The sequence below is a fragment of the Rhamphochromis sp. 'chilingali' genome (assembly GCF_963969265.1).
Source record: "Rhamphochromis sp. 'chilingali' genome assembly, chromosome: 1".
Taxonomy (NCBI): domain Eukaryota; kingdom Metazoa; phylum Chordata; class Actinopteri; order Cichliformes; family Cichlidae; genus Rhamphochromis; species Rhamphochromis sp. 'chilingali'.
The window spans coordinates 33,293,293-33,307,279 of record NC_137929.1 but is presented as its reverse complement, the minus strand read 5'-3'; the positions used below and the strand labels follow the sequence as shown (position 1 = coordinate 33,307,279).

The 13,987-nt window shown below is 41.4% G+C and overlaps 1 protein-coding gene across 1 annotated transcript in view; it reads right to left on the bottom strand.

The window, feature by feature from the left end:
• The window catches only part of arap2 (ArfGAP with RhoGAP domain, ankyrin repeat and PH domain 2), a 176,588-nt gene that overhangs the window by 62,134 nt on the left and 100,467 nt on the right, over positions 1-13,987 (bottom strand). The window contains exon 15 of the mRNA XM_080874158.1: positions 7,709-7,834. Within this exon, the coding sequence (XP_080730284.1) occupies positions 7,709-7,834 (126 nt within the window). The remainder of the gene's footprint in view (positions 1-7,708; positions 7,835-13,987) is intronic.

The window sequence follows — 13,987 nt, the reverse complement described above, 5'->3', positions numbered from 1 at the left end:
TGTCTACACACAACAGACGATTTAGGCACTATGTTACTAGCAGTCTGTTGCAAAAACACATGGAATAGAATCGCCCTTTATTTTCATTGTGCAAGTATAATTCCCACATTCGTATTTCTTTAGATGAATTTATGAAAATACTACAGATAACAGTTTGAGAGGCATAAAACGGTATTTTGCATTAAGAAGGGATTGCAAAAGAGCTGTTTGTGAAAACTTGACATATCTCAGCATGGCGTGCTGTGTCACCTCCAAGTGGAAGACAAAAGCAGAAGTCCAAAGCCTAAAACCAATCTTCAGCAGTTGAATAGTATCTGAAAGTCATGTCCTTAAGAAATAGGAAAATATTCGAGCAAAGACCTGACACAGGACGTGAGACAGGCATCTGGCCCCTCGGTTGATTCGTCTACTGTTCACTGAAGCCTCATCAGAACGGGTCTCAGTGGAAGGCTGGCTGTCAAGAAGCCATTGTTAAAGAAGGGAAACAGGGAGAGGTATGCCTGAGGTATGCCAAGCTATATAAAACGTGTGCCGAAAATCAGCAGCAACAGGTCTGATAGAGGTATGAAACCAAATTTTAAACTTTAGTTTAGATCATATTTATATGTACAGAGGAGGTCAGCAGAGCTGTACAACAGTAAGCACCTACAGCCATCTGTAAAACACGGTGGAGGCTCTGTCACGGTTGGCCTGCGTGTAAGCCACTGGCGTTGGAGATCTTGTCAAAATTGATGGAAATATGAACACAGAAAAGTACATTCAGCATAGCTGGATAGAAAAACATAAAATAAATACGATTTTTGAAAGTCCTTCAAACTTTCTTGTAAGAAATGACACGAAAGCTTGCATAAGAGCTCAGGCTGTGTTGAAGCTCATCGACAAGCTCGTTTGAATTGTACAAATTCTAGTTTCCCTTATATGATATATTTACATATGCACATTTCCCAAGAAATTGCTGCACAAATTTCCCATTTTGGTGAGAATATAAAGAGATGATGGGTCGCTCAAGACACAAACACAGTACTATAAAGTATAAGAAACTGCGTGCGATTAGAAATTTACAGCTGCCATAAGGTGTGTTTACCCATTTTTCCATAACTAATGCATATATATTTTATACTATTCATTTGGTATTGCTGCAGATGTCTCATTATAATCCCCCATAACAACTACACATTTAAAACATATTAAACTGACAACAGGCAGCCATCAAGGCATGATAACAAAGTAAATGTTGGTTGTGCAATGAATTGGCTATAGAATAATGACAAAATGAGTGTTTGGATTGGTTGCTTAAAGCCTTGTTTTCACTATGCAATTCTAGCTAATCTTCCAGGAAAATGAAAACTTGATCTGGGCAGCCAAAACAATCAAATAATAGTGGTTTTATTTTACTCCTGTAGCTGAAATAGTAGACCGTGAGTAACAGTTGTAAGTTGGAAATTTTGCTGTTGGAGGTGCAGAAAGAAACGTGGTGCAATATGAAAATTCAAACTCAAAATGGTGAGCTTTTTTTGTTTAAAATAACTCTTAGATATTGATTTTTATTGAAGGTTAACATGCCGGAGAGGTCCAAAACCTCTCATCAAGGTCATAAAAAGTTACAATGCCTTTGAAATATGCAAACGAGCAGACCTGGATATTAGGAATATTAATGGATATCATTGCGACGCTGCCATTTGTGGCATCTAGATCCAATCTCCCTGAACAGACATGTTCAAAACCTTCCATCTATGCCGAGGACACAAAGAAAACATTTTTAATTTCCTCTTCGTCCAAGGACAAAGACACTAAAAGTCCCACTGTGAATCCAGGAAGCAAATTGCTGTGGGATCCTGAGTCTAATCAGAGTGGACACATGAGTGGGCTCCCTACTCTACCACTTTTAGAAGAATTATCCTAATAATGGGCAGCAAAACCACAGGTACAGATTCTCACATACAGCCTTAACACGTCGAGGAGATCGTAGAAAGGGGGGCAGCCACAAGGTGTCACAAGTCAAGAATTAAAAAAATCTAATTGGAGACATCAGTACTGATCTTCTTCGGGCTTGAATTGGGAATGAATGTTTGATTTGATGGATTATGGATAAGACAGAAGACACACAAAGTAGACGAATGTCTATAAAACCAGGCAAGGAAGTTGTACTCTAGATGCAGGACATGTGATGCTGCCATTTCAGTGCCATACTGGCATGGTCTCTGTAAATAACTACAATGAGTTTCAATCACTTGAATGCAACTGTGTTAAAAATGTGTGGCACAAGTTACTTCCTAACACAGCAGTGAATGCCTTTGGATCCCTTGAAGATATTCCCCCAGGAAACTAGCTTTATCAAATATCTGCACATCACCCAATCATGTGCATCTATCTTCCCTCTTTGTTTGTGGTTCGGCATTTCCTTAGCGGGTGGGATACCACTAGCTTCTACACAAGCACCAGCGCAATAGCAGGAACAATGGTGCTTGATTTACAATCAAGCAGCTGCGTCCATTGCCAGCTGTTCCCCACACACAGCAACGGCCCTGCGGCCCAGCCGTTCTCCGCAGGAGTCCACAACCAGCCGCCAGAGACAACGCCTAGCGGAAGCCAAGCGTGGTACAAGCCTGCACCCGCTAAATTGGGCCAATTAGCTTATACACTAAAAGCTCTCCCCGCATAGTGTTTTCCAGAGGAAATCTACTATGTGGAACCTCAGTTTCTCCTTTTGCTGCTCCTTTTCCCTTCACCTCCTCTCTCACTACAGCAATTTGTGAAATGTGCTAAATGCTCCAAGAGCGCACGATGAGCAGGCTGATTAGACAAATCAGCCAGTCAATGTGGCATTTAAACTGTCTTATTGTTCATTGACTGAATGGGCCGCATTTAAAGAATAACAAGTTTACTCAAAAGTTTTAACTCTGAATGTGTATCAAGTTTTATTTTTAACCGCGCTCGCCCAGATTTACTCAAAAAGTCCCCCGAAACTTTTTATCGACGCGGCGCAGGCACCCATTTCAGTATGCATCGAAATAGCCGGCTGTGCCCCTCTTCCACTGAATCAACCTCTTCCCTCGCTCACTCTCCCACCTCTACCCCTTCCACCAATCTTCTGTCTATCTTGCCATCAGACTAAAATATCTGTGATGAAGACATCTGCTGGACAGCTTGTCAGGGGGGCTGGAAATGGAAATCGAGAAACTGAAGGGATCTGAACGATCTGTCTGTGCCAGAATTACAGCCCACTTCATTACAGGGAGGAATGGACAGATATGGCATAAGATAAAGGGAAAAAAATACACACTATCTGCCATGTATTTCTGGCTTTAGCAACAGCACTGCTTACTCATTTAGGCAGGAGGCGCGGTTACATAAACACAGACACCCCAAAAAGTACATTAGATTAAGACAAATTGTTTCAATGGGCTTTGTCTAGTGCTCGTGAAATAAAAACAGAGCAGTATAAATGTGACTACTTAGAAATTGTAATTATTTAAGCAGTCTTTGAAAGCAAATTTTTACCATAAACCACAAAGAAGATTTGGTTCACTATCAAAAACCCGACTCTAACTTTGTAGCTGCAAGTAACTGAATTGTCCACACAGATTTCTGTCCTCAGTAAAATGTAATTCCACATCTGTCTCTTCTCTCTTCTCTTCTGAGCTAGTGTTGCTGGGGAAAGGGAAAAAAACAGAGCACTGCTGATGAGGGAAAAGACAAAACTAATCAAACAAAATTGAGGATGCCATTTCCTTGCTGCCACTCACCATTTCAGACACTAACTGTCTCGCTTTCCCCTCAAAGGACTCACACGAGCGCACACGGAGAAGTGCACGCTGTTCAGTGTGGGAGTAGCATGAGTCACCGCTCGGCCCGTTTGAAGGGGGAGGACTTAATTGACGCTGGAATCAACTGTACAAACCGGATATGAAGCCGAGCTCAAACACAACAGGAAGCGGGAGGTAAAGTGGTGCCACGCTGCCAAGGACGGTGGAGCGCTGTTAAATTAAACAAGGAAATTTGTTTTTCTAACCCTAATCTATATTAGCAGCAGTGTCTTGACTTAACATGCTGCCAAATGCAAAGCAGGCGTTGTATTTTATTTCATTACTGTGGGCCAGCACACTGGTCCTCGCCCCCCAGCCACCTTTTCAAAGGCATTACCAAAACTGCTTGCCAAATTAATTTACACATACTAGTTCCCATCAGTGGAAGCACAACAGCTCACTAGAGCTCTCTCCAAGCCAAAAAAAGAAGGTGAAGTTTAAGACACTGTGGCAGAGTGCTTTTATTAAGCCATGAGCACAAGCTACTGTATGAAGTATTAAGGACTTTGGTGCATCTATAGACCATCAAACCATTAGCCTGCGAGCAAAAGACATCCAGGAGAGCACATTCAAAAATACCTCACCCCTCTGCGCTCGCAAAGTCCTGACAGCGTTTCCTTGTGATTGAAGAAGTTGGAACACACCGAGTTTTGAACCCAACCCCTCTGAATTTTTCAGCAGCTGCAGTTAAAGCACCATTAAAGCACAAAAGCCGTGTCTGCGTGGTTTTCTATAATTGATGAAATAACAAGGTATTTATTGGAGGAAATATCACAAGCACTTATCTGAGGAGATGGCGCGGCGACTGCAAGTGGTATAAAATGCACGACAGTGACCAACAAAAATGGGCACCTGTAGTACTCTGTCTGAAACACCCGCTGTATGTGGAACAACAACCCATGTACTCACGTTCCATCTCGGCTTTTATATTAGGATACAAGATGGTAAATGGAGTGGTAACTATATAGTATTTTTCTACACTAACAGAGCACTCAAAGCGCTTTTTTTACTACAAGCCTCCTTCACTCAGTCACATTCATATAAGTGCTTTTCTTTCTATATCCAAGCACCTCATCTAATATTCGCACACACACAACCTCTGATGGATACATCAGGGGCAACTCAGCATTCATGTCAAAGTACGCCCAAGGATACTTCAGCATGTAGACTGGAGCAGGTACTGGATAGATGACCGGCTCTACTTCCCAGGCAAGCGACCATCCAAGTACCAACCATTGGGCATGCTTAGGGTGGTATGGCCTCGAGCAGAGACTGTAACCTTAAGATATACTTAACTAAAGTTACTTTCAAGATGGCTACAGCGGGTAGATCGAGCCAGTGACCGTTTGCTTACCAAGCCAACGTGTTAACCACTACAGTCTAGAGCCACTCTCACTGCTCTGCAGACACATCAATGTATTTTTTGGCAAAGCATTCACGTAAACAACACCAGCCAATATTAAACAGCTTGGAGTGGTTATTTATGACTTCTTACTAAGATGACAGCACAATGCAGTTTAAAAATTATCTTGTTATTACAACAACTTAACATTTTATATTTTCATCAGATACAGGTCCACCGACATTCAGTAATGACCTATTCTGGTAGGTCATTTATTGTGAATGTAGATGTGCTCACCAACTCCTGAGGTGCACAATGAGTAACAGTAGCTACTGCTCCACCTTCTTTCCAAACCTCGTCTGGCATTAACATCAGCACAGAAACTGTGCACCGGGAGCCTCATAGCACGCATATCCATAGCTGAGCAGCTAATTTAGGCTACGTCCACACTAGCTAGGATAAATTTGAAAACAGTGTTTTCCGCATCCACCCTATCGTTTTCAGTCGTTTTCACAGAGTTGTGCGTCCACATTGAAATGTCCGAAAACACTTACATTCCAGTACTGCGCATTTACCTGCCTCATTTCTGTCTGCCGTTTATTTACTTTCCGGCTCTTTGAAACGTCACAGCAAAATGTCGAGGAAAAGCACAGTTTTTTAAATTTTCTAACAATGAGGTGGAGTTGTTGCTGCGAGTAACACAAAAGTACAAAGTTGCAAAAGCAAGTGAGAATTAAAGAATTTGAAGAAAAGCTATCTGACGCATGTACAGACTGATATTAATCTTTAACAAGGCTGTCAAGATTCAGAGCAAACAAAACAACTGCTGTATAATGCCCTCTGCTATCTTAGTTTAATTGGTCACATGACTGCATCACATGACTAAAATGTGTCATCGTTTTCGAAAAGGCTCCGGGTTCGCTGTCCACACTGCGAGGCGAAAACTGCGTTTTCAAATGTATCTGCTTTGGAGAGCGTTTTCAAAACGCTGCATTTTCCTTGAGTGAAAACGCCGTCTCAGTGTGGACGGAGGGCCAAAACGGAGAGAAAAAGATGCGTTTTCAAACGAAAATGTATTAGTGTGGACATGGCCTTATGTGTAATGCGTAGAAGGCTCTATAGCAGGGGTGGGGGAACTCCAGGCCTCGAGGGCCGGTGTCCTGCAGGTTTTAGATGTGTCCTTGATCCAACACAGCTCATTTAAATTGCTAAATGACCTCCTCAGCATGTCTTGAAGTTCTCCAGAGGCCTGGTAATGAACTAATCATTTGATTCAGGTGTGCTAAAACCTGCAGAACAAGTTCCCCGTCCCTGCTCTATAGCGTTACAGAATAACATTTAACCATTTCATTTGCTTTCATTTCTATTTTAATGAAAAACATGAAGAACAAGGCATGAATAAAAAATAATAATAATTTGTAAATTCAGTTTTTCTAGTTTCATTCTGTTGATACAACATGACCAGAATATAAAAAAAATGAATTAATCTGACTTTTTTTTTCCCTTTCAGATACACTTCAAAACTGGTCATTTGATCATTCTGGTTTCTTGTCGAGCTTTTTTCTTTTGCAATGAAATCACCTTGTTCCCAATTTCCTCAGTGAGTAACCACGTTATTATGGCTAATACAAATTTTGGCCAAAAACTATGAAATTAAGAGTCAAGTTGCATTACACTGGAATTATCCTTTAACAAATGAAATGAAAATGAATTTCATTTGTGCGGATAATGAGATTTTTCGAGAGATACTCGGCTAAATTTTCCACAATTTTCTCTAAGAGGCAATTTCCCCAGACCTCAGCCCTGTTCATTAGCCAGCATGTACAACCGCCAATGAGAGCAGTGCATGTGTGGGATAATGGAAATGGAGGTAGATCATGCTGAACATGAAGGAGATTTAGCTCATTCAAGTGGCAGGTAGTGTTTCTCCCCCATCCCTCATCCCACTCCTCCACCTTCCCAATAACCCCCTTCCCCAGAGGCATTACCCAAAGCTGGCTCCTTCTCCTAATTACCCATGGGCCCTAGAAATGCTCCAGCTGTTTGGAGAAGTGGGACCACTGCAGAGCAGGAGGTTCAGCAGCAGCTGATGAGTTGGGTGAGAAATGGAAGCTGATTAAAAGTTTTAAACTCGCTTGGAAGACAAAAGAAAGAGAAATTTGAAGTTTTGGAGAAGGCATCTCAGGTACATTTCCAACGGATTTGTGCTAAAATTCTTTCTTTAATTAGTTTTTTTGTTGTAGTTTTTTGTCAGATTTGCTCCGTGCTTCCGTAGTGCATTCACTGATGATTCATCTAACATACTTGTGTCTGACAAGACCTCCCAGAGGACGAGGAAGAACTCGTTTGAAAGACAAATTCATTGATCGTTGTGACTGTGACTGCTTGCTGTACAGATTAAACGATTGGCAGTTTGACAGCTGACAGACTGACACTGATTGATCGATCAGCGCTTAACTGGAGGAGACCTCTGACAAACATGCAGCTTATATTGCTTACAAATGGACTGATGGATGGATTGGACTTGCCTGTGATTTGCAAAAGTGCCATTTTGACTCACCATCCCTACCGCGACGGTCCAACGTCGCCTTGGTAGATGAAGATGAGATGTAGAGGAAACCGTCCATGAAGATGGAAGCCTCAGGCAGGCAGGCGTTCTCTGACCATTGGTCCAGTCGAGGGAAAGCTACAAGGGAAGCAGAGGAGGAACACATGAGCAAAGAAATGGTTTTCCTCAAAGAATGTAATGGCACCCGTCTATTCATTCATTCCTTTACTGCCATTTATGTTACCTTTTTCTCAAGGGATGCAAAGCAAAATTAAAGCTGGAGTAATCAGATTTTTTAAGCAACATTGGAGAAAAAAATAATAGTTACTTATTACTTTTATTCAAGTATCCGGAGAGAGATCAGATCAGGTGAAGTAGAGGCCCAGAGGGATGAAGTATTAAGTAAGAAGCTGTGGTGCAATGGAGTAAAGCCAATGACATTTTCACCTGAGAGATTAGGGTTTGAACTCCTGGTTGTTGTAGGTTGCTGGTATTCAGCCAGTACAATTGGTCACAAAGATATATATCGCTGCACCAAAAACCTAGTAATTGCTTTGATCACTAGCAAGTTGCCGTGGTTGTCTGTATTCTGCATGCAAAATGCCAAACATTCTCCAACCACTTGCCAAGTGGTGGTTAAACTGCAAGAAGTGCAGGACAGTCCAGAAATGGGAAATGTTCCCCTTTGAACAAAACTTTTGACTTACCGCTGGAGTCAACAAATTTTAAAAGCTTACTTTGAGGCGACTGTTCCCCATTTTTGGTTAGTAGTTGACATATGCACACTATGGCTAACTGCAGAAATCCACTAGCAACCAACCCAGTTGCAAAGAGGTTTTTTGGTAGACCACTGTATACCTCTTTGCAAACAAATTTATCTACCAATAGCCAGCAACCTCCAGCAACCACTCACCAACCGGTCAGGAAAAGGTTTACAGTGGGTCGCGAACCAGTCTCTAGTGTGGCCCAGTGAGAGTGTGGCCTAATTTGTAGTGCAAATGCCATTTCCTGTCCAGTGGTGCTTTCGGTTGGTTCAGCTTTTCTAGATCTCTGCCTACTGCAGCTTTTAAGAATTGTTTTAACGTAATAAGTGAGCATTTAAATTGGTTTAACAATCATACGATATGCAAAATCACATAAATAGACGAAGTTATCGGCAATGGGAAAATAACCGAGTGCACCCAAAGCTGTTTTCTGGGGTAATTTTTTATACTGTATTCAATAACTTTGTGATCTCTCTCCTGTAGAATTCCACTCAGTAAATAATTCACTTGCAAAGAACATTTGCTGAAAGGGGCAACAAGGTGATGCGTCTGCCCTCTAACCATAGTACAGTGGCTCCACTACACACGCTAACATGACAATCACTGCTTGCATTAGCTGATATTCTAACAGATCCCCCTAACACCAGCCTCCAGTGCATGCCAATCACTGCTGAGATCTCATTTTGCTGTTCAGATTTGGGATGTGGAAAGTGTTTTAGATTAAAATAACACCAATCCCACGCGTGATTCGAGCTTTCTCTCCCAGTGTCATCCGTATAAAATACCTGACTGAAAAGTCTGTCCTTCAAGCCGAATATATGAATCCCCGATCCAGCTCTGGGAGGCTTTCACACTACTGAAGGACCCATAAGCAAGACAATGAATCCCCACTGGCTTCACAATTGCTGTTCTTGAACTCGTGCACTGACCTACATATGGAAAGCATTTTCCCGTGGGCATCAATAAAGCAGCACAGTATTATCTTCTTTTTTTTCACAAGCAGCATAAAAAGTGATTATACAAGTTGGTGTTTATTTATTCATGACATTGAAAGAGAGTGACCATGTGACAAAGTCAAAGACGCAGCATTGTGAGAGCACTTCGTGGCAGAGTCCTCCACGTGCTGTATCTGTTAAAAAAACCCGAATAATTTCTACACTGTGTCCTCGCTTCATCTTTGTCCATTAAAATTAGAAGTCACTCATTTTTCTCTCTTTTTCTCGCAAACTTCAAGAGCTCCCCACATTCAACCTTATCATTCTCAAATTCAATTAGCTTCAATTCTGGGGTTCAATTTTCTGCCAAAGCCTTGGAAATATCTTACAGATTTTATCTTCACTACCTCCAGCTCCCTCATCAAGCAAGGTAAAATAACTTTAATTGAAACCACTTTTGATTGAAGTGACATTTCTACCCTTTAGTAACACCACTAATGCCTCTTCTCAGGACGGCGTATCGTTCCCCAGCGAAAAAACAGCCAGTTAATTTAACAAGAAAGCTTATTCTGAACATCGTTATGTGTGTAGTTTCATTATGTCAGACGAGCTAATTGTGTTCAAATGTGCATTAATACTCTTTGCTTTGAAGTAAACTATCAAGTAAGCACGTAATAAAAAAGGATTTAGAAGCCCAACTTACAGAGCATTTAAGAACTACAGCAAAAATCATACGTCTCTATAGAAAGCATTTTTTTTACTGTCCAAAATTGTTTCAGTGGTGCAAAGAAACCAAGAAGAGAACAAGCCATGAATCTCTAAAAACTGAAATGTAATTATAGACTCAAACACAAATAAGGACAGTATATATATTGCAATTTCAAATCCATGTCAAACGTAAAGGTTCAAAGGGTTCTAAAGGCATAAAAACATATCAAAACATAAAAAATATGTTTTTCTCATATTAAAACAAACAAGCAACCTATTAGAAATACACAGAGAAATGTGAATAAGAAACAAACTTAGGCTACTGCTAGATGTAATCACTTGCAAGCAGGGTACTGGACAGGAAAACCACCTTACGAATGTTTTGGTCAGTAGTGCATTCTTATTGTAGCGCGTTATTTGTTTAGAAGCTGCCAAGTCCTTCACAAACAATTGCTACCTGATCACCAAGTGGTAGCAAAAATTGATAAAAACGTGGCAAAATGTGGACAAAACTAAACACAGTGACACTGAAGACCACTGAAACCAATAGGTTTCAAAAGCCACGGCTTTTATTTTGAAAATTAATGGTGCGTCCATTCGCAGTTTTCATTGCTCTCTTTACAGTCTCACAACCATATAGCAAATAGTTGGTGAGTAATAACAGACTAATTGGCATCTTCCATGGAAACACTGACACTGTGGTAATCTGCTGGTGACCAAACCAATTGCAAAGAGGTTTTTTAGTGCAGCACTATACACCTCTTCTAATATGCCAGTTTTTGTGCAGCGACAGCAAGCAAACGCGCAACTGGTAAGGGAATACGCATTTTCCCCCCTGGAGACGAGCGGTTATCAGGGGGTCATCGAGGAGTCTCTGGGCCTGTGTTACTGCAGCATCTTATTAGCAAACTGTTAGCCAATGTTAGAGAGATATAAGAACAGATCAAACTCTGCCTTAAAGGTGAATACAAAACAAGAAAAACATTATGACTTAATATCCGTTCAGCTTATTTTTGTCCACTTAATAATGCTCGTGTGTTCCCTCAGTCATAATGTCTATGTTCATTTTTCTATAGAAGTAGGAAATCAAACCTCCCTTTTCCTGCAAGTCTCTGCAGCTGCTGCTTTGTTCACGTCATACAGTTTGCATTAAGGCTGGGATTATGCTCCCGTCTGGAGAGCCTCAGACACCATGGTTGAGTAAGTTCTTGTTATTACTCTGTTTGGCAGTCTGTGTGCAGGAACCACGTGTTGTCGGTGCCTCTGCAGTGCAGAGTCCTTATAGACGTACTACACAACGTCTGCACGGAGCCTCATGTTCACCCTCTGATGACGACATTTATGACCCCTGCAGACTCGTAGGTGTGAAAAGTATCATTTCTGAATAGGAGAAAACCTACACGCTCAGACTTCACAGGGGCATTTGCATGCTTTAAAGGCTCAAAGATCTAATACGGGGATAAAAGTCAAAAGAATATTAAAAATTCAGAGAATTTTCATTGTGTTTTTAACTGAAGGAGCTGACAAAATACACAGAGGGGCATTTTTTCATTTTTATGTGATTGGACAGTTAAAATTAGACAGGAAGGTGGAACGATGGGTGTGGGAGAAGACATGCAGCAAAAGGGTCCCAGTCAAGACTTAAACCAGGCCACTGTGTTGAGCCTTGTTGAGCCTCGACCAGGTGAGCTAAATGGGCCCCCAGCCAGATGCATATCTATATAATTATGGTTCTCGGGGCCATGATGCATCATAGGGTACACAAAAGAGTCCAAGAAGAAGTAGTTCCCACCCTGAATAGCATGTTTAAAAATTAGCCTTCAGTACAAAATCCACTTATTAAATCCAAATGCTCCATTTGAACTTGGATGGATTGTTGTTGGTCAATAGGCAAGAACTACATCACCTTTGTAGCTACTACATTATTCAGCACTAACATCAGCTGCAATAGCCAAATTAATCTTTAGCAAGTTATTAAAAAACAAAACAAAATATAAGAAGTATAAAAAAGTTTTAATGCTAATTAATAATCCATCAATGATTTAATTAATAAACATCCATCAGTTTTGGCATTTTTTCTTTACATAACTGTGATTCTGGCCAAGTTTATCAAGTAAATATCAATGAAGACTTCAAGGGAAAATTACATTGAAAAACAGCTCACAAATGCACGTCATCCTTCATCCATTTACAGCCGAGCTCGTATAAAGCAACATCCCAACAGCAGCAGCATCATTTCTGCAGGACACAGGCCTTTTTTCTTGGCTATTCGTAACAAGTAATATACTTTTGATGTGATGCCAAGGAATGCCGTGCCAAGTTAGTTAGCAGCATCTGTAATCTAGCTGTGAATCTAACAGAGGATATGTCTGCCAATTACGGCATCATAAATACACGGAATATGATTTTCGCAGTCAAATTGCAGGGAAGTGAGTCTACGCACACACATACGCGGACGCACATGCACACATTTTCCACTGTCGACCATTCAGATTGACAAAATGTAAATAAGCCAGTGGCTTGATGTGGTATCAGTTGTAACAAGGCTCCCTTTGTGAGCTTTCTAAACAACCCCTCTGGGCCCCTAAAGCTGGACTCTGTTAAGATGGGACTGTGATGTCTGTGGGGGCGGCAGCTGAGAAGTCTGGCCTGCGCCGATTGGCTCAGTCCCCTGTGAAGGGAGGTGACATGACAGAGTGCTCAATTAGCCATCTGGTCGCCCACGGCAACGGTCACAAAGTGGTCCCCAACAAGCAGTGGACAGTGGGGTAATCAGAGGAGCTCGGTCACACACATGCACGCACACACCTACACAAACGCGCGCGCACAGAGCAATGAGGTAAGCGATAACACAAATACAGAACACGTGCAGGAAGAGCGTAAAGGAACGCCTAAGTCAGCTAAAGATAAAAAGAGCCAGAGGTTTCCTCAGTGTATAAACTTATAGTCATTCTTAGGATTAAAGAAAAAGAAACTATTGTATTTATTGAGCTGTATAGCTGGAGGCCATGCTCACACACACATACACAAACACACACAAACACTTTTAAAATTCAAACCATCCACAAACAGACACTTCACCTTAATTTACCCAAACACTGAGCAGCTTTTTGCGACCTCCTAACCCTCTTACTGCCCTGCGTACAGTCAGAGGGAACTGGTCGAAAACATAAACAATGTCAACAAGGACAGAAAAAAAAACCTGCCAGTCTTGCATTGAAGCTAACAACGGGGTGAAATAGAGACGCGAGTTTGATTTAGTGTCTCTATAGATATATATATATGTGTGTGTGTGTGTGTGTGTGTGTGTGTGTGCGTGTGTGTGTGAGTGTTCCTTTTATTACCCACACTGAAAAGTCTGCCAGATAAATTTTTAATGTGACGCAAGATTCAGGGCATCAGGGACGCTAGGGCGACAACAATAAAACTTCTTTGCCTCCAAATCCATGGTGTGTCATTTAAGGAGTGGAATGATGCCAAAAGTAAGAGGCATTGCTGTACGGCTCGGTTTCACAGTACAACGGCCTCCTGGGTGGAGTGAAGAGCCTCCATAAAACACTATTTACATGTTTACATTGTTCTCCTCACAGTTGTAGGCATTAGCTGATGCCTAGCAGGGCGGGTGTTACGCAACAAGATGTGCAAGTCGTTTCGTTAAAACTGTGAGCTTAAAGCCAACATTTGTACAATTTTTATGGGGTTTAGCATTTTACAAATAGTTCAGATGGCAGGGGTTTTGCGTTTACAGAGAAGTGCTGCAGTCCTGAGGAGAGCAGGCTTTTCTTTATGCCACGCTTTGCACTGATATTATCTGCTGGAGGAGCTGCTTTAACAGCTGTATTATCTAATATTTCTATAACCGGTCAAATTGCTCTTTCAGGCTT